A 26,045-nucleotide genomic window follows, 5' to 3' on the forward strand; every position below is an offset into this window, starting at 1 on the left:
GCTCCACTTCAAGTTACTTCAGGCATGCACGTGTCTCTCAAGCCCTTGATCAGAGATTTTCTGTTAGCAGAGTCCATTCGGCCCATGCATGCACGCTATACAACCTCATGCTGCACTCTGAGGGCATAGGGTTGCACAGGTGAACTGCCCTCAGTTCCTTCTCTATCTGCATGGCCAATAAGAACAATCTGAAGCAGAGAGGAAAGAAAGTAGGTCGAGGAACATCCCTAGGGACACACACCACGAAGAACCACAGTTACAGCACAAGATGAGTAATCTTTTCTTCTTCTTCCTCTTCTTCAAGTAGAGTCCCTATGGGTGCTCCACTTCAGATGACTCCCGAGCAGTATCCTCACAGGGAGGAGGGAGCTTCGGAAATAAGTCTGAGACTGAAGACAGTACAGCAGAACCAAGTGCCTCATCTCAAACCTGATGCCATGGATCAAGGCATAGTGTTTAGAAAATGTATGCACTGAAGCCCATGGAGCAGCTGTGCACATCTCAGATGCTGGAATGTTTTTGAGTAATGCTGTGGAAGTTGCTTGTGATCTGGTAGAGTGCTGTAATCCTTTGGGGGAGGTAAGGCATCAGCTGCGTCATAGCAAACAGTAATACATTAATAGATCCATCTCAACAGCCTCTGTGAATCACAGACGTGTAAGACTGGAAGAGCTCTCAAGAGGTCATCTAGTCCAGTCCCCTGCACTCAAGGCACGACTAAGCAATAACTAGAACATTCCTGAAAGGTGCTGTCTGACATGTTCTTAAAAACCTCCAATGATGGAGATTCCTCAGCCTCCCTAGGCAATTTATTCTAGTGCTTAAACACCCTGACACTTAGTTTTTCCTCATGTCCAACCTAAACCTCCCTGGCTGCAATTTAAGCCCATTGCACTTCCTGTCTTATCCTCACAGGTTTAGGAGAACAATTTTTCCACTCTCTTCCTCATAACAACCTTTTATGTACTTAAAAACTGTTATGTCCTCCTCTCCAGATTAAACAAAGCCAATTTTTTCCTTTTTCCTCAGAGGTCATGTTTTTTCTAGACCTTTTATCATTTTTGTTGCTCTTCTCTGGAGCGCCAATTTGTCCACATCTTTCCTGAAATGTGATGTCCAGTTCTGGGCACCACACTCCAGTGGAGGCCTAATCAGTGTGCAGCAGAGCTGAAGAATGACTTCTCGTGTCTTGATTACAACTCTACTGCTAATACATCCAAGAATGATGTCTGCTTTTTTGCAACAGTGTGACACTGTTGACTCATATTTAGCTTGCGATCCACTATAACCCCAGATCCCTTTCCACAGTACTCCTTCCCAGGCAGTCATTTCCCATTTTGTATGCATGCAATTGACTGTTCCTTCCTAAGTGGAGTACTTTCATTTGTCCTTATTGAACTTCATCCTATTTACTTCAGACCATTTCTCCAGATCATTGTGAATTGTAATCCTATCCTCTTGCAACCCTTCCCAGCTTGGTATCATCTGCAAACTTTATAAGTGTACTCTCTATGCCTCGGCCAGGTCAGTACTATGAAGATAACCCTGGCATTGTCTGCCTGATCTTGTTCATCACTCTTGGAATTAGTGGTGTTAGCGGGAATGCATAGAACAGGCCCTTTGTCCAAGGAATGAGAAAGGCATCTCCCAATGAGAGGTGACCTAGGCCTCCCCTTGAGCAGAATAAGGAGCACTTCCACAGGTAGACCTATTCATCCCATCCAGCAACAGGAAGTCCCCACCTCTGGAATATCCCACAAAAGATTTAAGAGTGTAACTCCAATTCCCAGTCTTTGGAGAAGCACCCGTTCAGCGTATCGGCTACGACATTCTGGATTCCAGGAAGGTAAAACAGCCAAGATCTGAATCCAATGGTTTATACACCAGTTCTATAACTTTAGAGCTTCAGCACACAGGGAGGGGGATCTTGCTCCTCCCTATTAGTTGCTACAGAACGTGCAAGCCACATTGTCCACCATGAGTCTGATTGATTTACCCTTAATTTGTGACTGCCCGAAGTTTTCACAAGAGGATAGGGAGACCGCTTTCCTGAGGTGACCATCTGCCCTGAGTTGTGAGTGTGTTGAGGTGTGCTTCCCCACCCTACCAGTGATGTGTCTGTTGACACAGTTATTGTTGGAACTGGGGAGATGAAAGGAAAGCCCACACAGACTCTGTGTTTAACTTTCCAGCAATCCAGGGAGTTCTTCACCTGGAGGGGGGTCCATATTCTGTTTGTCCAAACTGTCCCTGGTTGAAGAATAGTTCCTTCTGAACCAGTCGTAAAAGCAGCCGAGGCGTAATCTCGCATGCTTGGTCGCAAAGTGCAAGTTACCATATGATCCAGGAGCTGCAAACAGTTCCTTAATGCAGTACATAGACTTCTCTGAATTGTCCTGACCAGATTCGACAAAGTTATGAATCTGTCTGTGGGAAGAAAGGCCCTGGCTGTCAACGAGTCCAAATATGCCCCTATGAATTGTATTCCCTATATAAGGGCTAACTTGGACTTCTTTGTATTTAGCTGGAGAGCCAACTCCTAGAAGAAAGAGGGCTGTCTGGATGGAAGTTAGTGTTGCTCTGTAAGATCAGCCCTTGGGTAGCCAGTCATTATGGGAACAGGATACGGAAAGACTAAAACTGCATGCAGCAGTGGAACAGGGTGGAAAATGCTGTGGTACTGGGAAGCACTGGTAATCCAAAGACTGGGGTCTTGGTACAAGAGAGTCATTCAGTACCTATAAGCAGTGGGGATTCCAGCTTGTCTAACATTGACTAGTCTCTGGCGTAATGGAATTCCTGCAGTACCAAGTGGGTCAGCAACAACGTGCCAGTTGATCTGGGTGGCACTGGAGTGCATAGGCTCGAGGGCCGAAGATGCATGCCTCGATTTTGTTGGTACCGACAAAGCCCAGTGAGAAGGCACCATTGATAAGTTTGAAATAGGTGGCTGCGATCTGCAGATGGAAGGTACCTGGGCCCTGCCAGCACCATGCATCTCTGAAGTTCTCGGATATCTCCCTGCTCCACTGGTACTGGAGGAAGAGTCTTTTTTCTCCACAGTTCTGAGTCAAGAGGTCAGAACTTCTGACCCCATAGAATTAGCAGGAGATTGGGACTTCTTGGGAGCTGGTTCCTTGCGGTGGAAGTCCAAGCTCCTCTTCTTTGGAGCATTCCCTGAGTCCTTTGAGATCTTCCCCCTTTTAGGTGAGACCTTAGCTGAGGTTGAAGGAGCACTGGATCTGCCCAGACACAGATACATGGGGTTAGAGGGGGTCTCCTGACCTGACTCAGGAGCAGAGTGAAGGGAAAATTCCATCAGCAGCAGCTTCAGTTTGGTCTCCCAGTTTTCCCAACTCTAGATTTTAGAGCCAGGCAAAAGTTACATTTTTGGGAGATATGAGATTCTTCCAAGCAATGTATACATTTAGATTGGGTGTCAATGATTGGGATAGCCTCCTGACTAGAGAGGAAGCGTTTAAAACCTGGTGAGGCATGCATGCCCAGCCAGGCCAAATAAGCTCCCCAGAAAACATGGGGGAGAAAAAAGGAGGAGGAGAGGAAAAAACTGAAAACTCTCACTACCATCTCACTAATTCTGTGCTAACAACTAACACTAATTAGAACATTAAACTAACAACAACAACAACAAAACACGCTGAAGCGTGCACGAGGCAGACATACTAGATCTCTCTACTGTCTTGGCTTGTGACAGAAGGAACTGCGGGCAATTTGCCTGTCCAGCCTTATATACCCTTGGTTCGTATAGAGCACATGCACGGGCTGAACGGACACTGCTGATGAAGAATCTATGATCAAGGGCTCAAGAAGCGCATGCACACCTGAAATAACTTGAAGCGGAGCACCCATAGGGACACTACTCGAAGAAATATCATCAGGTCCTGCAGGACCTTGCTCCTTTGGACTCTTTCCATTAAGCGATTGACTATATGGATTATAGGGGCTGTCAAGGTTCCTTCCCCACGCTGAACTCTAGGGTACAGATGTGGGGACCTGCATGAAAACCCCCAAGCTTATTTTTACCAGCTTAGGTTAAAACTTCCCCAAGGTACAAACTATTTTACCTTTTGCCCTTGGACTTTATTGCTGCCACCACCAAGCGTCTAATAAATATATAACAGGGAAAGAGCCCGCTTGGAAATGTCTTTCCCCCCCAAATCCTCCCAAACCAAACACCCCCTTTCCTGGGGAAGGCTTGATAAAAATCCTCACCAATTTGCATAGGTGAACACAGACCCAAACCCTTGGATCTTAAGGACAATGAAAAAGCAATCAGGTTCTTAAAAGAAGAATTTTAATTGAAGAAAAAGTAAAAGAATCACCTCTGTAAAATCAGGATGGTAAATACCTTACAGGGTAATTAGATTCAAAACACAGAGAATCCCTCTAGGCAAAACCTTAAGTTACAAAAAGACACAAAAACAGGAATATACATTCCATTCAGCACAACTTATTTTATCAGCCATTTAAACAAAACAGAATCTAATGCATATCTAACTAGATTGCTTATTAGCCCTTTACAGGAGTTCTATGCATTCCTGCTCTGGTCCCAGCAAAAGCAACACACAGACAGACAAACCCTTTGTCGTCCCCCCCTCCAGATTTGAAAGTATCTTGTCTCCTCATTGGTCATTTTGGTCAGGTGCCAGAGAGGTTATCTTAGCTTCTTAACCCTTTACAAGTGAAAGGGTTTTGCCTCTGGCCAGGAGGGATTTTATAGCACTGTACAGAGAAAGGTGGTTACCCTTCCCTTTATATTTATGACAGGGGCCATGCCCCAAACTGAAGAGACATAGGTAGGAAGCAAGTAGCCCGGGGCAGCAGACTTAGACTCACTGCAGGGAGGACCCTGCTATTGGTTGCTCTGCACAGGGCCATGGGCTGGGTCCCAGTGGAGATAGGAGGAGCCAGGCCTCGCTACCATACCCTCTTAAGGGCAAAGCCTAGATGCAGGTGGAGAGGAGAAGATTCCTGGCTTAGGGTCAGGAAGAGGCACTTCTACCACCCTGACACAGAGGCAAGGTCTCAAAAGTTGGGTGTGCTAATCACTATGCCGCCCAGCCCTCTGAGCACCCTATCACAGTGTCCAATCATTACTCTTCAAATTTGCCCAATTTCTGCCCTCTCACTCTCTCTCCAGTTAATATATTCCAAAGCAAAACTGGTATTTAAAATACATTATGCTGCAGTGTGGCTGAGTGGATAGAGCACAGGACTGGGACTCAGAAGACTAGGGTTTTATTCCCACCTCTGCCATTGGCCTGCTGGGTAACCTTGGACAACTTACTTCACCTTCGTGCCTGGGTTTCCCCATATGTAAAATGAGGATACTCATACTTACCTCCTTTTAAAGCATTTTGCAATCTACTGATTAAAAGCACTATATAAGAGCTAGATGTTATTACTGTATCGTTGTCATGGGATGGTTCTGTACTTTTAAGTCTTAGGCTTAGGTCATAATAGCTACTTCTAAGGTTTTGGCAGCAGGTAAGCCAGCCTGCTTCCCAGCAGGATCCCACAGGGTTCTCAGATATGACGGATTCTTATGACCTGTATCCTTGGTCTAAAAGGGAACAAACAAACCAACCAACAAAAATACCCTATGGAAGCCCCAGCATTAGCACATCTAAGCATGGAAACACTCTAAACACCATATCTAACTAGTGAGCAGGGAATTTCAAAAGGTTTACAGACTGTATGCTTATCTGAATCATTGGAGAACCTAATCGTGACATGTGAGACACCAAAAATAAAAAACAAACAAAAAATCAAATCCCCTCACCAAAGAAATCCAACAAGCTTTTTTCTAACCTGGACCCCTTGAGACGTGTTCAGTCAATCATAGAAACAGAACCAATACCATGTGATTGGTTGTGACCAATCACAACCAATCTATTCAGCTCAAAATTTGAACAGAGAATGCAAAAAAGAAAAAAAAAAGCCCATCCCATTTTTGCACCTTGAAAAGGATTTTGAGAGTTTTTTAAAAACTGCTCCCCAGATTGCACGGATTTCAACAATTTGAAAATACATTTTGACATAAAATAACTCTCATGACAAACACCTGACCCAGTTCAACATAGTCTTGAAAAAGTCCTACTACTGATTTTTCTTCTAAAACTAAAATCTGACTTCCCAGAAGGACATGGTAGAATGCTAAAATCAGACTATATAACTGGATATAAATGGAAAGGCCATGGGACAGTGTTTCTCAAAATTGTGATGGGCAAAAGACTGCTAAGCGAGAAGAAATGTATGCAGTGTAGTTGTAGCCATATTTAGCAAGATCTACACAGTGAACGTAAAAATTCACATAATAATCATTACACCATACCTTTCATTTAGAGGAACTGGCTCACAGCATGCTTTATAGATTATATGTCATTCACCATCTTCTATCCTCAGCTGCTGAGCAATGTTTCTAGGGCTCTTGAATGGCAACCCCACCACAGAGAAGGCGGTTTCAAATGTACACGGAGGTGTTTGAGATTTTATGACAAACATGTCAGTGCAGCATACAACTGCCCGCAGTGTTACTTATCAGTTCAGGACAGATGGTCATCTTCTCAGAACTGAGGGGGATTTAGGTAGGTACAATGTAATTACTTAAGCTGAAATATGGCCAGCACAAAGAAGGTTACACCTTTGCTTTTCTGCTAAGTGCCATGGGATCTTTAAAGACCTCAATTGCTCAGGTGTTTAATTTTGCATCTCATCTGAAAGATGAGCTTCCAACAGTTCAATATCTCTTACCCCATACTTGGCCACAAAACTTAGACTGAGAAGAAAGAGTATTACTGTCCACCCAGTTAGCAACACCATTTCCAGCAAGATTTCCTTGGAGGTCTCCCATACAAGTACTGACTAGGCCCACCCTTGTTTCACTCATGAGGTCAGAAGAGCTCACAGCTCAGGATGTTATGGTTATGAAATTACATGCAGATGCTCAATTTAAGTTATAAATGTACCTAAAAGAACCCTCTAAACACTACTAAGTAAAATGTGATCAGCTGAAATGAGCAAAAGGAAAAGCTTCAGTGACAGATTTTCCCTTCCCTTTTCTGATTCTGCTTCCAAGGCAATCATTTTGTCAATAGTTAATAGTTGTCAGCTATCATTTTCCTTTCCAAAATTAAAAAAAAGTCATAAAATTGTCTCTGAAAACAAGAGAACCTTAGTTGGAATTTTCAAAAAGGAACAAAGATCCTTAAAACAAGAAAATGGGTATTACCTGGGGAACTTCATCTATAGTAGCGGCATTTTGAAGTACGGGTGCAAATAGGTGTACAACAGTCCACTTCAGCTAGTGAGGAGGGAAAAAGCAAACAGAGCAACATCTCAACCACACCTCAGCAGCAAGATTGCAATTCCTAAACTTCAACCCATGTCTACATAGCTGAATAATTCTGGATATGTTAAAACAACTACTTGCCATTACCGATTTCATACAGGTTTTATAGCACCTTATGAACAATGTAGTGACCATTCCTCAACTCAGGTCAGTAGGATTCTATTCCAACGAGAGATCAGTAAGAAGCTAATGATGTTTACTACTAGCCCTTAACGCTAATAGCTCATTTCAGTTAAACATAAGAGTAATAATCTCTTTATGGCCTTTCCTGTCTTTCCTGTAAAAACAGCTGAAGTTTAACAGAAAAGACTATTGTGAAATAGTTTTCAATTAAATTAAATCTTGACAATCACATTAACATGCATCATAATCTACTCAACTCCCCAGTAATGTATTCAATATACATTACTGACTTCTAAGGATTTAAATCAGAAATGTTGGACACAAGCCTTTTACCAGCCTTTCAACAAACTCTGTAAAAGGAAGTTTTGCCACTAACTTCCCCAGTTGCAGGCCTTGAATCCACATTTACAGAGGAACTACACTTTAGCCAGTTCCAAAAAAACCTTCTGTAAAGATCCAGAAGGATCTCGCTCTGCTTTCCACCACCCATGGAGTTCTAACTCCAAAGCATTAGCCCAAAAAACTCACCCTATGACAAGGGAAGTTATTATTTTATTTTGAAAGTTAAACAAGCACTGAGCTGGAGTAACAAAACCACATCTTGACCTTGAGTACCAATAGCAGGATACAGGAAGTTGGGAAATTTCCAACTTGAAATGTTTCCTTTAGCATTTATATGGATAATTAAGGAAATCTACATTTACATTAGCTAGGAGAACACAATCAGGGCATAAGCCAAACACTAACTACCAGGGGTTTGGAAGAGGCGTCCATTAAAGGCATGCTAGTGCACAATTACAGGGTTTAAGTTACGAAGCCTAGAGTCTTTTTCTTTCCTCTGCAGTGGTTCACAGAATCCCTGTTTTAAAGAAACAGATTTTCTCCAGCCTAACTTTAATATCACACGCTCTAGTAACTCACCAATAAGAGGAAAAAGTAATCAACCCTTCTGACTAAATAGCATCAAGAAAATGTATAGAAGGAGCTTTCTTAATATGGAAGTAGCAGAGCCTGCTGCCAAAGAGGAAAAACAGGTTTAGAAACAGACCTGGGACTCTCACTCTTGGGACTGCAAAAGGATAAACAGATCCCACAAGTAGGCACCAGGCATGATTGCAGCTAATTCGTATGACCCACACTGGAGGGTCATCAACTCATACTTAGTGCTTGTTTGCTATGGAGTAAAACAGACTCCTTATCTTCCAGGTTGGAGAGTGTGATGTTACTACATGGAATAGGCTGATTCCATACAGAAGAGGAATGGAGTGAAAAAGTATTCCAAAATGAAGGAGACCACAGATCAACCACTTACAGCTAGAACTGGAAGAAACACCATGTGCTACAGGCAGCAAATGTGAGACTCTAGTCCACCTCCTAGGAGAGGATGTTCCACAACCAAGCAGGACTAGCTTCCAGCCTGGACCTTCAGACAGAAAGCAGACTCACACCACCCAACCTGCCCCCAAATGCTTGCTGAGATACAAACCATAAGGGTTAAAATCTGTTGATTTTTTTTTTTTAAAGAGATGTTATTAAGCATGTAGGGCAAAATTCAGAGGCAACAAACTATGGGGTAAGTTACCCATACTGACTTAGATAATTAATATTTACTTACGGGCTAAAGTAGATGTAATTCATACAGCAAAGCGATAGAAGGGGCAGAGGGGTTGTAGCCGGAGAGCATAAGAAGAGAGCCACGGCTTTCTTTGTTCCATCCTTTCTTACACCCTCTTGCTGGTTGCTCTTCCTGCTACAACCCTGCCCTTCTAGACCTTTACCATGTAAATTATGCCCACATAACCCATTTGTAATTTACATCCCATCAGAATTTGGCCTTTCCTGAACATTTAATCCTAACCTGTGAAATTTCCCTCTCCTGGGTTTGTTCCATTATATGAATATTCTTTTGATCTGTTTTTTGTGACAGTAAAAGTTTAAAAACATCTAGGAATGCTTTGAAATTTGTAGATGACCCAAAATGCAAACATACAGTACATTTTTGACTATTATATTGATATGTAATAGAATCTTTGGCTTGGATGGAGGCACAGTAAGACTAAATAGAATTGTTGTGTATGGCACAAGGACATGATATGCTAGAAAAGAAAGACTGTCAAGTGGTTCAGTCATTAGAATCCAATCAATCAGTCTCCTACTTTTTTGGTGTTATGTTTCACTCTACACAAAGAAAAACAGATGCTTTAAGTCTTCTTTTCCCTCAGATCACAACAACAAGAAAACAATAAAGAACAAAAGTAAAGTCTCCAGGAGAGTGCTTAGGGTGTGTGTCTCCCCACTGTAATAGTCCATTCTGTGCGGACTACAATATGGCTGCCCGTCAATGCCAAAAGCAGAGCCCATGAAAATTTAAAGATGAAGTACACAAGAGTCAAAACACTCACTTAACTGCATACCCGTCATACTATTTAGCGCAAAAAATGAACAGCAGCAGAAGATATCACACTACAAGCTCACTAATAATACCATCACAGCCTGCACACAATACACCCTGCTGTCTTTAATTCCTATGCAGACTGGATGGCTGAAATTTGTATTTTGCTGACGTTAGACCACAGCGATCCCCAGTCTTGTGCGGCTGATTGTTTAAATGATTAATACAACAATAAAGGAACAAAGGGGCTAGGAATTCCTTGTGCAGTCAATACTCACAATATTAATGGAAATTTTGGTGCAGAAAGTACACAGAATGAGGCCTCATGTGGTAATTTGATAAAGAACTGTTATCATTATTAGTCAGAAAGGGTTGGGATAATTTCCTATGAAAACAAGGTTCTGATATTACCTGTTCCTCTCTCTCTTTTTCTTTGGTCTTGCTCCTAGAGACTCTGGAAGAGGTGACATCCCGAGCTGGAATTACAGAGATCTGATGCAGTGGCATGTTCATCACACCGTCCTGTTTGGTCCTCTCATTTAAAGGAAGGAGTCTTTGATGCAGGACTCATTTAGTGCCATTGCTGGGCCTTGCACCTAAAGAAAGAATGAAAAGCGTTAGCATTGTTTGAAATTCAATTATTCTGATTATTATTTAACCATACAAGTTAAACAACAAATCAGACTAACACTTCATATCTGCTCTTTGGATAATAGAACAGAAGTAAGCTTTCACACACTGGCTGGATCAGGAATTGAAACTCGGAGGCAGACATGTTCACACATAGGGCAGAGATTCCAATCCACACCCAGGATGGAGAGGGAACTGGGGTTATGGAGCTTTTCATGGGCAATCTTAATTCTGGCATTTCCTAACTTTTGAGTGCTTTACTTGGCTATCTTAATAATGTTGCCCAGTCTCCTTGCCCAGCCAGAACCAGTTCCCGCTTCTTGCTTCCCCCTACTCCAATCTGGCTCCCAATCCCAGTCTCCTCCCTCAGGCTCCTTATCCAATCTAAATCCCAACTCAGGCTCCTTGTCCCAGTCTCCCCCTCTCCCCGGCTCCTTGTTCTAGTCTCTTCACTCAGAAGTCTCAGTTCTCCCATCACCCCTTGCTCCTTGTCAGATCTGTCTCCCATTCTCCTCCCCATCAAGTTCCTAGTCCCAGTCTCTTGGTCCAGCCAGTCCCCAGTTTCCCCCCACCCCTCTTCCTAGCTCCTCAGCTGATCTCAGTATTTCCCCTCCCAGACAACTGGCTCCCAGTCATTCCCCATTTCCCTCTCCAAATTTCAAGTCCTTGCTCCAAAGAAAGGGGGTTAAATCAGCTTAACTGCATGTCTCCGGGGTGTGGATTTTTCACACCCCTGAGTAACTTTTTCAGTGTAGTGCAGCCCTAAGCATGCAAAGTTTTAGCCCACAGTGTGGAAATAGGATGTTATGACTGAAACTGTTATGCAGACTTAACTATAATGAATGCAGCTGTGAATAGCAATTAAGGCGCTCGGACACTATGGTGACGAGTGAGTGCTGTATACAGAATAGAACTGAGCAAGTTGGTGGCCTCTGTCCAGTTCCTAATGGACAAAGCACCACAATTGCTACCAAAGAGATCAAAACAGGAATGACCCATAGAGACTAAACTACCTTTCCCCACTACCTGAGGTAGTCACTCCAGATCAGGGAAGGGAAGTTTGCACTGTCACTGATTGTGTTGCACTTGCTGTGTCGATATGAAAGCAGGATTTCCATTTCCAGGGCTGTACTGTAATTCCTGTGCTAGAGCTGCTCAAAACATACCAATTCTTTTTCATAGGAAATTACAAACAAAATTATCCTGGAAATTTCCCCATGAAGATATTTCTGGCTTTTTCACTGAAAAGAAAAAAAAAACCAATTGAAAATTTATACTTATCTAGATAGGTTTTTAAAAACCAATTGGGGGGTGTTGGTAATCATTTTCAATGTCTGAGAAAAGCCAAGTAGGTGAGGGGATAGCTTTTATTATTGGTGGAAGAGACACGCTTTGAAGTTTACACGGAGCTCTTCTTCAGTTTTAGTTTTCTCATCAGAACCACACCCCAAGAAAACACTGACCAACAAGAAAAGACTCTATTGGTCAAAAAGCCATTTTTAAGTTAAATTTTTTAAAGATTATATATTTCAAAACAGCTCTATCCAACACCTTTCATATCCACAAAGAAACAAAAATGATACATTTATACAGAAGTGAGCTTTGTAACTTCTCTTGGCATTTGTAGAAATAATATTCATACATTAGCAGTGGGAAGAAATCTCTTGAAAGAGGAGTCAAACACAAGAATACTATGAAGCATGGGGATTGCTATTTTTATTGCAGTAGTGCCTAGCACCCTGAGTCACCAATCAGAAACCCATTGTGTTAGGTACTGTACACACATACATCCTTCTTTCACTAGCATAACTTTCAACCAAAACAAAGAGTTATCAGTATTACAAGTAGACAATCAAGAGAGCAATAGTTTGCCTCGTGTTTAGGATTCCAGAAACACATATTGTGAAATTAGCAATATTGATCTGAAAAGCAAAAAGTAATTAGCAACACCTTTTATTAGATTAGCAAGTTTCTATTAAATGAAAAATTTAGAAATACTTCAGGTCACAGAGTGTTTAGTTTGAACCTACCCTGCAACAAATTAAGCACAATCAATGGTATTTAAAGGAAGGGATTAGAGAGGAATTAACACAACAGGGGCTGCATTAAATAAGACTACATGAATCAAGATATATTATGGAAACAAAAGAAAACTACAACTTTGGGTTTGGTTTTTTTTAAAAAACTCTGTGATAGCTGAAAATGGAGGTGTGCAGATAGGGATCCAATATATTATAGAGCTCATCCACATGGAAGTGGTATAACCCAGTACTCAGTATCTTTGCTTAACACATATTGTACAAATATATTATGAAATAATGTTTAATTGAACATTTTAAAGAAAGGCCAGGCTTCCAAGGACTTCTAATTCTGCATAGGACTGATTCTGTTCCCATTAAAGTTAGTTGGAGCTTTGCCACTGACTAGAATGGGAGCAGGATCTGCCTTTAACCCTCACAATGTCAAAGAAGGTAGTTAACTACTGCTGCATACTTTTGTAGCTCTTTTCAGCTGTAAATCCCAAGGCACTATATAAAGGGGTTGATGTCCTCAATATCCTCATTTTACAGATGGAGAAACTGAGGTACAGAAAATGAAGAGACTTAACCAAGGTCATAAACAAGCCAGTAGCACAGCCAGGAATAGAACCCAAGTTTCTTGTGGTCTCTCCGCTGGATCGTTCTGCCTGCCCACATGTGGGGCCAAGTTGACCTCAATGGAGATACAGGTATACACCAGTGTGGGGATCTGGCCCATAGCATATATAGAAGAATGCTAGCAATTACAAGGCATATCAAAACCACTGAAGATAATGCATGCATAGCATTTAGATGTCAAGCACGTGGAAAAGAAAAAAAAGTATCCTCTATGTTTATTCCTCTCAGATGAATGAAGAGCAAATTTTTCAGACGGGGTATTTCCTTCGTTGTAGAGGGTTTGGGGAGAAGGTGAGTGCATGTGGGACTTATCAGCAATAGTTAATCCAAGTCAGAGCACAAATAAAATGTGACGCATGCCCATGTGTCCGACACGAACCTGTTTAGCCTCATTTTCCAAAAGATGCCAGATGATAAAAGCCGGACAGTATATAACCACAGGAGGAGTGAGACAAGACTATCAAACTGCGGTAAACAAACTAAGAGTAGAAGTTACTTTTCCCAAGTGCACAAAGGAAATGAAGCTTAATAGTTGATCTACTAATGAAAATATGTACAGTAAATTGCCCTCCCTATGCTGAGAATTAGAGGGGGATCAGTGCTGTACCCATCTCTAAAGTTAGAGCAGGCAGCATGTAGAGTACAGATAGCGCCCAGCTAGCATGGGTATAAACAGCAATGTAGATGGTGAGGCATGATTTAGGTGGGTAGAGTAGAGTGCCCTACATGCCTGCACCCCCAGGATATATATATCCTACAGGGGCTCTCTCCATGCAGTGCCTCCCTGGTCAACACTGCTATTTTTAGCAGTGTAGTGTCCCTCTGCTGGAGCTTTTCTCCCACACAATGAAAGGCTCTGGCAGCTCCCCTCCTGCCAGGTTCTCCCCCTCCCCCCCACTATTCACTGCTGTCAGAGCCTTTTATTGCCGAGTGTAGCAACACACGGGCACCGCAACGACAAGTGTGGACATAGCCTGCCTTTCCTAGTGGCATATAGCTACTTGTGCACTGCCTGTTCTCTACATCATACAGTATCAGGGTTGGAAGGGACCTCAGGAGGTCATCTGGTCCAACCCCCTGCTCAAAGCAGGGCCAATCCCCAACAATCCCCCTTATCATGATAAGTGTAGACATAGCCCTAGGGGGAGCCTGCAATTTACAGGCTGTTGAGCCTTATGGCTACACTGGGAACAACAGAAGAGTTTAAAAGCACCTCGTTTCTGTCAGGTTATATTAAACAAGCCAGACCTGCTTCTCTATAGGCACATAATACTTCTATGACAGCTTGTGTTAGAATTCTTCAAAAGAGTTAAACTAGTAGTTCTAATCCAATTAGATTATCAGAAAGTATACAGTATGGTCTCGCCCTCATGAGGCTGCTAAGGAAACCTAGTAGCCGCTGTGTGAGAGATAAAAGCTTATCATGGATTACAGGCATGGCTAAAAAAACATAGGAATATCAAATAACTCCAAACTGGTAGGTCAAACTATACATTCTCCTAGGACTCAGTGCTGGGGTCACTATTTTATCCTCAAGATGACATATCACTAGCTCTACTGCAATAATTAAAATGATAAACTTACTAGAAGTGATTAATTGACTTGTATAAAAAGTACCGACACCCGAGGCTAGTAGAAAGGCAACACCACCTGATGGAAAATGTGATCTCAATCCAGCTCCAAATGCACGGATGTCCACATGAAATCAAACAATCCAAACTCCTACCATCACAGCTGGCACCAATGTGGCCCCTTTGGTGGAAGTCAAGGGCTGAAGAGGCCATGGGTACTGGACTGCAATTCTCACCCCAGAGGCAATTCCTCCAGGTCATGGATGAGGCACACTGCCAGGACTGTGACTGGGGAAGCTTGAATTTCCACTGCCCATTCTGTACCCACTATGGCTTTGTCTACACTGGAGTCTGTTCTTCTAAAAATTCCCACCATTGAAGCTACAACAGTCAATGGTGCAATTGCTACCACAGAGAGCATGCCAGCAACTGTCAGGGTTTCGACAGCACTGGAGTGAAATCCTGATTCCACTAAAGTCCATGGGAATTTTGCCATTGACTTCAGTGGAACCAAGACCTGCTCTGAGCAAGGTAGACAAAACAGTTGCTAAAATGTCAGCAGTCATCTGGATCTTTATCTACATTACTGCTCCAATTAGGCCACCACTGGTAGAACTACACTAGCAATAGCAATGAGAAGAAATTTTAGGGAAGAGAGAATACCATAGATGCAGCCACCGTGTAATGACAGCAGCCTTCACTCATGGGTGCAAGAGTGAGAATCTAGTATAATAATGCATACATCAGTGTTCTACAACCTGTGGGACCTCACAGATGGACACAGTAAATCCCTGCTTCAAATATTGCTGGCTAACATGCGTGCACTTGGGACATTGGCTCCTCTTTCTAGCAGTGCTTCTGCACATGTGCTTTAGCAATCTGTACGCAAAAAGGAGGGAAGCTGAAGCAGGAGCAGCAGTGAGGCTGCCTTTAAGAGTCCCTTAGGCCAAATCACTTAACTTCTCTGTCCCTCAGTTTCTCCATCTACAAAATGGGGATAACATGGACTTATCTCATGAATCATCTGCGAGGTATGTCATAAGAAAAGCTTATAACTAAACAGACTTTCAGGCTCTGCTGGTTTTCCCCCCAATTTCAGGGTTCTCTCCCTTGTTGATCTGAAGTGCTAGTTTGAAGGCCGAGTTCCTTTTTGCCAGGAATCCCTTCACAGGCCTGGGTGAGTGTAGTACTTCAAACAGACCATGGCTTCCTTTCTAGAGGTGTGTTAACTAATGAGATCCAGGTTGAGGCAAAGATGTACAATGTAAACTAAGCTCTCTGAACAGGCAATTTAAATAATACAAACAAAATACCACCACATTCTCCTACTACTTGACACATTTTCATTGATGGCATTGGCACTGTAGTGGCATTGTCAGCAGATTTACACAGATACTTCCAATTTAAAGGCACACTGATCAAAATGGTAGGGAGGGGTGTAATATATATGTATATTTTTAAACTGCTCTTACAGTGAACGTCCACAGAAATATTTTCAGTACCGCTTTTTTCTTGAATTCAAATGGAAAAAAAAAAAACCAACCTTTTAATTCCAAAGGAAATACTTTTTCCACATGATGCACAACTGGCCTGTGGAATTCATTGCCACAACATATCATTGAGGTCAAGAGTTTAGCAGGATTAAAAATAAAGGGCCAGGCTTTACAAAAGTAAGCATTAAAAACAATTTTAAAACCTTAATTTTGTAACAGCTGTAAACCACCATGTTTCAGGACATGACTGCTTCCAACTAAGCAGGGATTAGGAAGAAATTTCTCCTATGCGGAGGTTATTCCATAATTGCCTACTGCAAGGTTTGTTGCACCTTCCTTCAGCACACCTAGCACTGGCCACCATTGGTGCAGCATACTGCACTAGATGGACTACTGGTCTGATTTAGTATGGCAATTCTTATGGGATTATTTCCAACAAATAAACATTCTCCTGCAGTGTTTGCAATCTGATTATTGCAGCACTGTGCTCCTGCATGAAAATGTGACAGTGAATGTGACTTGAAACTTGTCAAATTTCATTTTTTAAAAAAGCATAAATTGTAGTAAGTAAATTAGACTTTTAAAAAAACCTGTTTGAATCATTTAATGTGTTGCATAACAAAAGTAAGGAAAGATATAATGTGATTTATTTTATTTTAGGTGACAGTATTCCTCTAATGCGTTCAGTGACATCGCCATGGGCAGTGATCTTGCCAAATTTCACCGGCTAAGCAGGATGAATTCTGGTCAATACTTGGATCGGAGACCCCCAGGGGGTCCCCAGCCTGCTAAAGAATTAGGTGAAGGATTCAGCAACAGGCATCCCTCCCTCCAAGCCCTGGTCTACACTGGGGTGGGGGGGAAAGAGACCTAAAATACGCAACTTCAGCTACTGGAATAGCATAGCTGAAGTCAGCGTATAGTAGGTCGACTTACCTGGCCATGAGGACAGTGGTGAGTCGACCGCTGCTGCTCCCCTGTCAACTCCGCTTCCGCCTCTTGCAAGCTGGAGTTCCGGAGTTGACGGGGAGTGCGTTCGGGGAAGACCTGCCCAAAGTCAGAAGTGAATCAATCTGTCAACAAAGTGTTAGGTGGCATTGTTCTTGTGAAGGTGTTGATGTGAAATCTTAAACACTTGTGAATGTTAGGAGTCCCCCTGACATTTTCCAGAAGAACAGAGTGACCTGGCCATGTTCCTGCTTGGGTTGTTACTTTGCTTACTACTTCGCAGTTTCAACTGAATAAGATATTTGCCTACTTTCTGTAGGCTACAAATGCAACTTACGCTGCCATTCCAAACCCTACTAGTTAGTTCATTTACCAGTTTGCACATTTTATTTGTTTTGAGCTTCTCAGAACTCCTCCCCCACTAATGTAGCTTCAATAATCTTTTCTGGAGATAACAGATGTGCATTCTCAAAAAGAGGATCTTGCATCTACATTTTATTTTGTTTTACTGTAGCTTAATCAGTATTTTGTTAGCAGCACAGTTAAAGGCATATTATCAAAGCTCATGGGCTCATCATCCAGTTGCAAACATGAAAACTAAACCTATTTTCTACTCCAGAAGTTTAAAATTAGGAAAAAAAGAAAACACTTTTCTCTCTCTCCTTACCCCACCCTGCCTATGTTGGTGTTTCCATTTATTGTAAATGGCCAAGAGCCGAGTGATCCAGATTCTGTTCTCAGATTCGGTAGTGCAAAACTGGAGCAGTGCCACAGAAGTTTGTGGCGTTAATCTGGATTTACACCACTTTAACAGAGCACATAAACTTTCATAGTGTACTAGTTCAGTAGAAACTTTGCAGCTTGTTGATATTAATTTTTCTCAGTTCCCCTTTTTTCCCCCCACTTGCTACTAGCCTAAAAATAAAAGTTTTCTTGCAAGAATGCTAACGTTTTCTTTGAACAATGTTATGGAGCAATTAGGAACAATGAAGTCAACTCTGCCACTATTATATGGGTATGGACTACATGTCATAGAGATAAATATATATAGTAGATATCGAGACACTAGAGAACTCACTAAAGAGGTCTGCCAACCTAAATAATTCTATTCAAAGCTGGAGTATGATTGTGTTAGACAAAACAGTTTGTTAGAAAAGAATACTGCTTATCCACTATAGCATTGAAAAACTATGGGCCCATATCTCAGAGCACTCAGCTCCACCTGATTTGAACCTCATAGAATCCGGCTCTGTGTTTGCTTAAACAACAGTCCCCATCAAATCAGTTGTTCAGAGTCATTAAGACCTAGTTTGTTAACATTCAATGGAAAACAAATGCCAATTCTCTGTGTTTTAATAACAAAGACATAAAGGAGCCATTATGGTCCCTTAGGTTTACACATTATTTGTTTTATAAAATCACTAATTGCAACTGTACTATATAATGAACAGAGCAGTGATGGTTATTGAGATTCCTGTGGTACCCATCATGTACAGCTTTTTAGAATACTAAAAATGATCTCAGAAAAATAACCTGGTACAAGCAAAAGGAAATTCAGAGGTAAGGTTCAAATTCCATTCTCAGCAGACCTTGCTGTATCAGGAATTCCTAACAGACACTCAGAGTGAGTCTTAAACAGAATAATGTTCCGACACTCACATAAACATTTTGGTTTTTATGCCAGTCAGCAGCTCTCTACCTGCTCCACATGATTTTAGAATCCATCTTCAAAGGGCACTTCTTGCTCCATCACCTGGACACCCAGCATTGCATCTCCACTTTTCATCAAACTTACTTGGTCAGTGCATTAAATGCTCCTGAATAAGGGACACATGAATCATGCAAAATCTGTTCTAAGTGTTTAAAGCCTTGCTCTGAACAGGGTGTAATGTTTGTGACGGGTTGGATCACAACCTTGGGGCTGCCAACTGATGTGCCAAGACTACTTCTGCCCCTGCCATCCCGGGACTCCAGAACCCTGCCTGGTTGTGCCAGACACGCTTGCCAGCCACAAACACAGATCCAGGTCTGAACCACGTCCCACAAACTGCAAGCTTAACTGAAATCAGCTTAAGAAGTGTTCCTGTCTTTAACACTCAGATGCCCAACTCCCAATGGGGTCCAAACCCCAAATAAATCCATTTTACCCTGTATAAAGCTTATACAGGGTAAACTCATAAATAGTTCACCCTCTATAACACGGATAGAGAGATATACACAGCTGTTTGCTCCCTCTCCCCCCAGGTATTAATGCATACTCTGGGGTACATAATATGTGATTTATTAAATACAAAAAGTAGGATTTTAGTGGTTCCAAGTGATGACAGAGAGCAAAGTGAATTACCAATCAAAATAAAATAAAACACGCAAGCCTATACTTAGTACAGTAAGAAAACTGAAGAGAGAGAAAACCTCACCCTCAGAGGTATTCCAGTAAGCTTCCTTTTGCAGACTAGTTTCCTTCTAGTTTGGGTCCAGCAATCACTCACACCCCCCTGTAGTTACTGTCCTTTGTCCCAGTTTCTTTCAGGTATCCTTGGGGTTGGAGAGGCTCTCATGAGCCAGCTGAAGACAAAATGGAGAGGTCTCCCAGCGGCTTAAATAGACTCTCTCTTGTGGCTGGAGACCCCCTCCTCTCTCCTATGCAAAGTCCAGCTCCAAGATGGAGTTTTGGAGTCACATGGGCAAGTCACATGTCCATGCATGACTCGGGTTTTACAGGCAGCAGCCATTGTTCACATGCTACCTTGAACGTCCTCAGGTAGACTTCTTATGTGGATTGGAACCTTCCAAGATCCATTGTCCATTAAGTGTTTCTTGATTGGGCATTTAACTTGCACACTGCTCTCCAAAGAAGCTGACCAAATGCCTTACTAAAACCTACTTAAAATCAAACCAGTATACAGCCAACATTCATAACTTCAAATACAAAAATGATACATGCATACAAATAGGAGGAATGTATTCAGTAGATTATAACCTTTACAGAGATGTTACATGGCACGTGTACATAAAACATATTCCAATTATAGTCATGTATACATTCATCAGCATATTCCCATAAAGCATTATGAGGTGCAACGTCACAATGTTACCGCACAAAACAAGCTGCAGACATATCGCTCTGATATTGGCAGCTCTTGAGCTAAGCAGGGTTGGGCCTTACCAGTATTTGATATGTTCCACCAAGGAACACACAGCTATTCTGGGAAGCGCCTTTCTTCCTTCTGAGTCAGTACTGAACCAATGTCCCAGTGCAAAGTTAGGGGGTGAAATTTAAAACCCAAGGTCCTGACAACTCAATCAATTATGATCTCATGGTGCATTTAAGAGAAGAGATATTAACAACTGCATCCTAACCAAACCAATTTCTAACTCAAGTAATTACCCTTGACCTCACTGCACCCCAACCCCACGAATGGAGATTGTTTTCTCCTTCATTGCATGTCCTAATCTGTTGTTTAGTGGTATTCTACACTGTTTAATGGCTGCTACATTCCCCATCACAGAGGTGGCTGCTGTTCAGTGGTGGTGGGTGATGTGATTCTCTGTGTACCCCTTCCTTGTTTAACGAGGAAAGAATAAAGCTTGATTAGTGTGCATGCAGATTGTCAAGTGAAAGGCAGTAGAGAAGGGCAGACTATCACTTTCAGATTTATATACACACACACACAACACTTGATCAGCAATGTTTTGGCAAAACAAGCTTCAGAATAGCTACTAAAACCTCAGCACTGAACTTTGTAGGGTTAAACAAAATCCCTCCCCGTTATTTTCGATGCACTTTCACAAGAGCATTTTTAGATGTTATTTTAAAATAAACACTTCACAGTTTATCCAGTGAATGTAAATCAAATACTCATGTCATGCAAGAGCTCAACAGGGTGGATAACAGAGGCAAATCCTGCCATTGAAATCAAGGGGCTACGCGCAGGAGCTGGGAGCAGGCTTGGCCATACACTTTAGAGAAGCTGTCTTTTAAACCAGTTGATTATAGCGGTCTTCACTAAATAATGCCTTTTTAAATAATTAATGTAACTGCAGCATTCACTCTATTCCTTATTCCAATTACAGGGTATTTTGTGAATATTGTGGTATAATGTTATCTACCTACAAAGGCACAATAGGAAAGATTTTAATGGTGACCACTGTAGATTATCCTTTTTTATTACTACCTGTTAACTTATTGTTTAAGGGAGAGCGAGGAATTACCTTGTGAAGGGGGGGGAGGTGGAGCTGATGAATAAGAGGGGGAGCAAGGGGAGCTGCTGAACATGTGGGGTGGGCAGGTGGCTCCAGGCTGGGATGGAGCACCCCGGTAGTTTCAACTGCCTTTCCTATAGCAGTTCTTGGGCGGTTGGTGCTCCCAGGTGGCAGTGCCCTGTCCCATCCTTCACACCCCTGTCGGCCTGCATATGTGTTCCTGCCCCTCCCTGGGCCGGGTATCTCCATCAGGACCCATGGTGGATGGAAAGAGAGACTGGGGAGTCCTGCCAGCTTTCCGACAACTGGTCTGATTTAATGTGCCGCAATGGCGACTCCAGCCCTTTCTCTGGCTTCCACTCTTGTCTCCATCCCCTGTGTATGCATGAGACTGGGAACATAGCCGGATTCTGCTCTCGCTTCCATGAGGACAGTGGGGAAGGAAAACATAGATCCATCCCCACATCAATATTTCCATTGGTGGGGAACTAGTGTCCTCTCTCCTCCCGCCGAGTTCCACTGCCACAGATTACTGAAGTCTGCTGTCTTTTGTAATAAATATATTGCCAAAGAAGGATTCACAACAAATAATGCAAAGCTTTAAAGTTGGGGGTCAGGGTAGCAGTAATCCCAGTAACCCAACTGTCCTCCCCCTACATTCTATTTTCCCTGAGAGACACCCACTACCAAAGGCTCAGACCTTTGCTCCTGCGCATACAGATTGCTCAGCCCTGATAGCAGAAACTAGCAAGAGTTCTGTGGTCAGTTCAACTTGCCTTCAGTGTCATCCAGACTTAATTAATCTTGTAGCTTTCTGAATCCTTTCCAATTTTCAACATCATCATTTTGAAAGTGTTGACACCAGAGCTGGACACTGTACTCCAGCGGTGGTCTAATAATTGCTACATACAGAGGTAATCCCTACTTGATATCCCTTTGTTTATAGTACATTCAAGGATCATATTAGCCCTCCTTGCCACAGCACTGCATTGGGACCTCGTGTTCAGATGGTTATCTACCATGACCCTCCAAAGCCCCTTTCGGAGGCACTACTTTCCAGGATACAGTTCCCCATCCTGTATGTATGGCCTATGTTCTTTGCTCCTAGGTGTATGACCTCGCATTTGTAAAAACATGTTTGATTGCACCCAGTTTACCAAACAATCCAGACTGACCTGGATCAGTGACCTGTCATTATTTACCACCCCACCAATGACACTGTCATTATTTACCACCCCACCAATCTTTGTATAATCTGCAAACTTCATCAACGACGATTTCATATTTTCTTCCAGATCGTTGGTAAAAATATTGAATGATATTGGGCAGAGAACTGATCCCTGTGGGACTCCACTAACACCTCCAGGTACAGCTGGAGATCAGCCAGTTTATAATCCATTTAATATGTGCCATATTGATTCTATATAGTGCTCATTCTTTAATCAGATTGTTGTGCAATGCTAACTCTTGCAGAAGTCTATTATGCCAACACAGCTACTTTTATCAAGCAAACTTCTAACCAAGTCATAGAATGATATGAAGTTTGATTGACAAGGCCTAGTTTCCATGAAGCTATGTTGATTGCCATTAATTATGCCTCCATTTGCTTGAATCCCATGTCACCCGTTTCAAGCTGCTCAGGATCAACATGCTACCATATAACCTGTGTTCTATTAACAGCTTTCTATTTGGTTTAACAAGAAATATTGGGGTATTCTTGAGCCTTGGTTCATAATAAATACATAAAAGATCAATAGGACAAGCTAATGCCAGTCACTGCCACACAGGGGGCAATGGGAATTAGGGGCTCAAGCATCCAGGTCTGATGGGGTGGGAAGCCTCTTACATTGTTCTCAAGCAGGACCTTCCAGCTGGCACTGACGGGGGTGGGGGGGGGAAAGGGAGGTGGATGAAAGTTTGTGGGAAGTGACATGAAACGTCATTCCAAGTCATAATCAAGCAAATGCCCAGGATGGGAGAGTTGATCAAAGCACTTTGGCTGTGGCTGAATAAAACCAAAGCAAATAAATGCAGGGCTGCAAAGGAGAAAGAGGAACTGGGTCAATACACACTGTGGGTGTGCACTCAGTCAGTCGGGGGGAGTGGGCAGAGAGAGCGAGCACACATGCAAAGAGAGATTATGATTCCCCTATAGGTTGTCACAGTCCAACTAAGCAATATTTCTTCTTTCAGGAACAGAAACAAAGGACGGGAAAGAGAACTTTTAGAGCCCTCACTATAGTGAAAAGGACCTCAGAACACCTCAACCAAAAGTGCTCATTTCCCTTCTAAATTATCAAATTTGTCACCTCGGGAAGAGACTCTGCAACTTTAAATACAATTTCCTTTAACCAAAGGATTCAAGGTGGGAAAGTCCCTGGCCAGCATTACTTACAGACTAGTAAAGGAAATTTGCATGCAAGCTTCTGACTCGACATAGGAGACCACGTGATACAGCACAGCAACGTCTACGTATAGTTTTAACTTATTTCCCCTTCTCCACCATAATCTGTGAAGAGTTAAATGAAAACTGTGTAACCCAGAGGAAAATAGCTCTGGGTGTATGCTTTACACTGATCTTACAAAACTAATGAAGAATTTTAAAACAAATGCATCCATTTACACAGAAAACTGAAAGTTTGTGTTTTTTAAACACAGTGTAAATATTTATAACAGAACATACTGACAAGACAAAACAATCTCATTATTGTTTAAATGCCAACAGTTCACATTCTATATTGTACACAGCTAACAATGATGTATTTTTAGGAAAATACTCTGCTATATCACTTACGTTTATTACAACAGGTGATAATGTTTGTTAAAGCTACTTACAAACAACAGGAGCCTAAGCAACCTTCTTTACAAATTTTCAAATGCTAACAGGCTTAAATATTTCCCCAAAGCAGGGGTAAGGAGAATATGCCATTGTTTGAACAATTTTATAGCTTACTTTTGAGAAGCATGAAATTCTAACGTGTCTCCCCATCTCCAGGCAAACAGGAAATTTCCAAAATTACATGTCTGAGGTAAATCATGCAAAAGTCTTTAAGCTGAAATAGGTTGTGTGTTTAAATCAAAGGCACCTTTCTACACATTTAGATTACTATCTACATTTTTGTAAATCTAAAGAAATTCTAGATTTTGTCATCACAATAAGCCTTAAAATTCATGTGATGAACTAGCTACAAATTACATTCTTTAAATTGACATAATATGACAACTGGACATGTCTGAGGCAAGTCTTTTCAAAAGGTTCAAATGTACAGCAAAAGGGGAAAGGGCATCAGGACTCCTGGGTTCTATTTCTGGCTCTACCACAAACATACTGTATGACTCTGGGCAAGTTGCTCTTTGTGTCTCAATTTCTCCATCTGTAAACTGGGCTGATTCTTATCTACCTTTTAAAAGAAATCTGACATCCTTGTACAGATGGATTTGCAGGAGTTTCCATTTATAAATGGGCATTTACCAGAAGTTAACACATCACAATCCCTGAGGTCACAGTTACTTCCTAGTTTAAGTACAGGGAAATACCGACGGGGGTGGCGGGGAGAAGCAACATTAAAGTGGTGCCGCAGCAGCGCTTTAACATCGCTACCCCTTCCCCCTCGGCCCCCGTCAGCTGCCCTGCCAGTATGGACCCTACCAGCAGGGCTGCCGACAGGGGGAGGCAGAAGGGGCAATGACGTTAAAGCACTGTCGTTGCCCCTTCCCAAGGCCTGGCGACTTAAAAAGGCCTGGGGCTCCCGGCCACTGCCGCTGCCGCAGCAGTGGCCGGAGACCCGGACCCTTTTAAATCGCCACCGGAGGCCCAGGCGGCAGGGGCCAGGCAGTGCGGATGGGCTGGCTGGGGGAGACTGACCCCCTCAGCCCCGCCCCTTCTGCCTGATGCCCCAGCCCCCATACTGATAAGAATTTATTATAACTTTCAGCCCTGGAAATACTACAGTGTGTCAGATATCACAAAGTGGTGGTAACTGTTGGTGAAGGTCATTTGAATGGTGAGTGCTGTACGCTGTTTGTTCCTTTGTTCTCTAGTGTTGTAGTTTTTAACTTTTACCATTCCGAGACACCACCCAGGACCTCCCATCCATCTACCTGGTATCTAACTGGAACACCCCCACCTCCATTTGTTTAACAACATGAGAAGTGCAGGGTGATCATTAGAGCAGAGATTCTTGTGAATGGAATTGGAAATGCTCAGTTGTATAGGACCTCTGAAGCACAACTAAGACATGCCAATTAACATGTTTCAAAACCCATTTAGCACTCATTATAGACAGACAGTCTGGTTTAAAACTTGAGCTGGTTGTGGTTCCATAGGGCAGCTCACTGGATCTCTCTGTGCCTCAGTCCCTGCCCAGTCTTATCTTTTTGAGACTGTAAACTCTTCAGGGCAGAACACTCATAACAGAAAATGTGGAAATGGCAGAAGTGCTACTACAAAGACTTTTTTGTTTCAGTTTTCACCAAAAATTTTAGTACTGACTGGACCTTTAACATAATGAATGCCAGTGAAAATGAGGTAGGATCAGAGGCTATAATAGGGAAAGAACAAGTTAAAAATTACTCAGACAAGTTAAATGCCTTCAAGTTACCAGGGCCTAAAAAAATGCATCCTAGAATACTCAAAGAGCTGACTGAGGAGATATC

At 42.4% G+C, this 26,045-nt stretch overlaps 1 protein-coding gene across 2 annotated transcripts in view; it reads right to left on the reverse strand.

Annotated features, from left to right (window-relative positions):
• MARCHF8 (membrane associated ring-CH-type finger 8) overlaps positions 1–26,045 on the reverse strand; it is a 169,260-nt gene that overhangs the window by 124,036 nt on the left and 19,179 nt on the right. For both annotated transcript variants that reach the window (XM_074958554.1, XM_074958555.1), the window contains exon 2: positions 10,299–10,483. In XM_074958554.1, the coding sequence (XP_074814655.1) occupies positions 10,299–10,400 (102 nt within the window). In that variant the 5' untranslated portion in view covers positions 10,401–10,483. The remainder of the gene's footprint in view (positions 1–10,298; positions 10,484–26,045) is intronic.

The sequence above is a fragment of the Natator depressus genome, chromosome 7, assembly GCF_965152275.1.
Source record: "Natator depressus isolate rNatDep1 chromosome 7, rNatDep2.hap1, whole genome shotgun sequence".
NCBI lineage: Eukaryota > Metazoa > Chordata > Testudines > Cheloniidae > Natator > Natator depressus.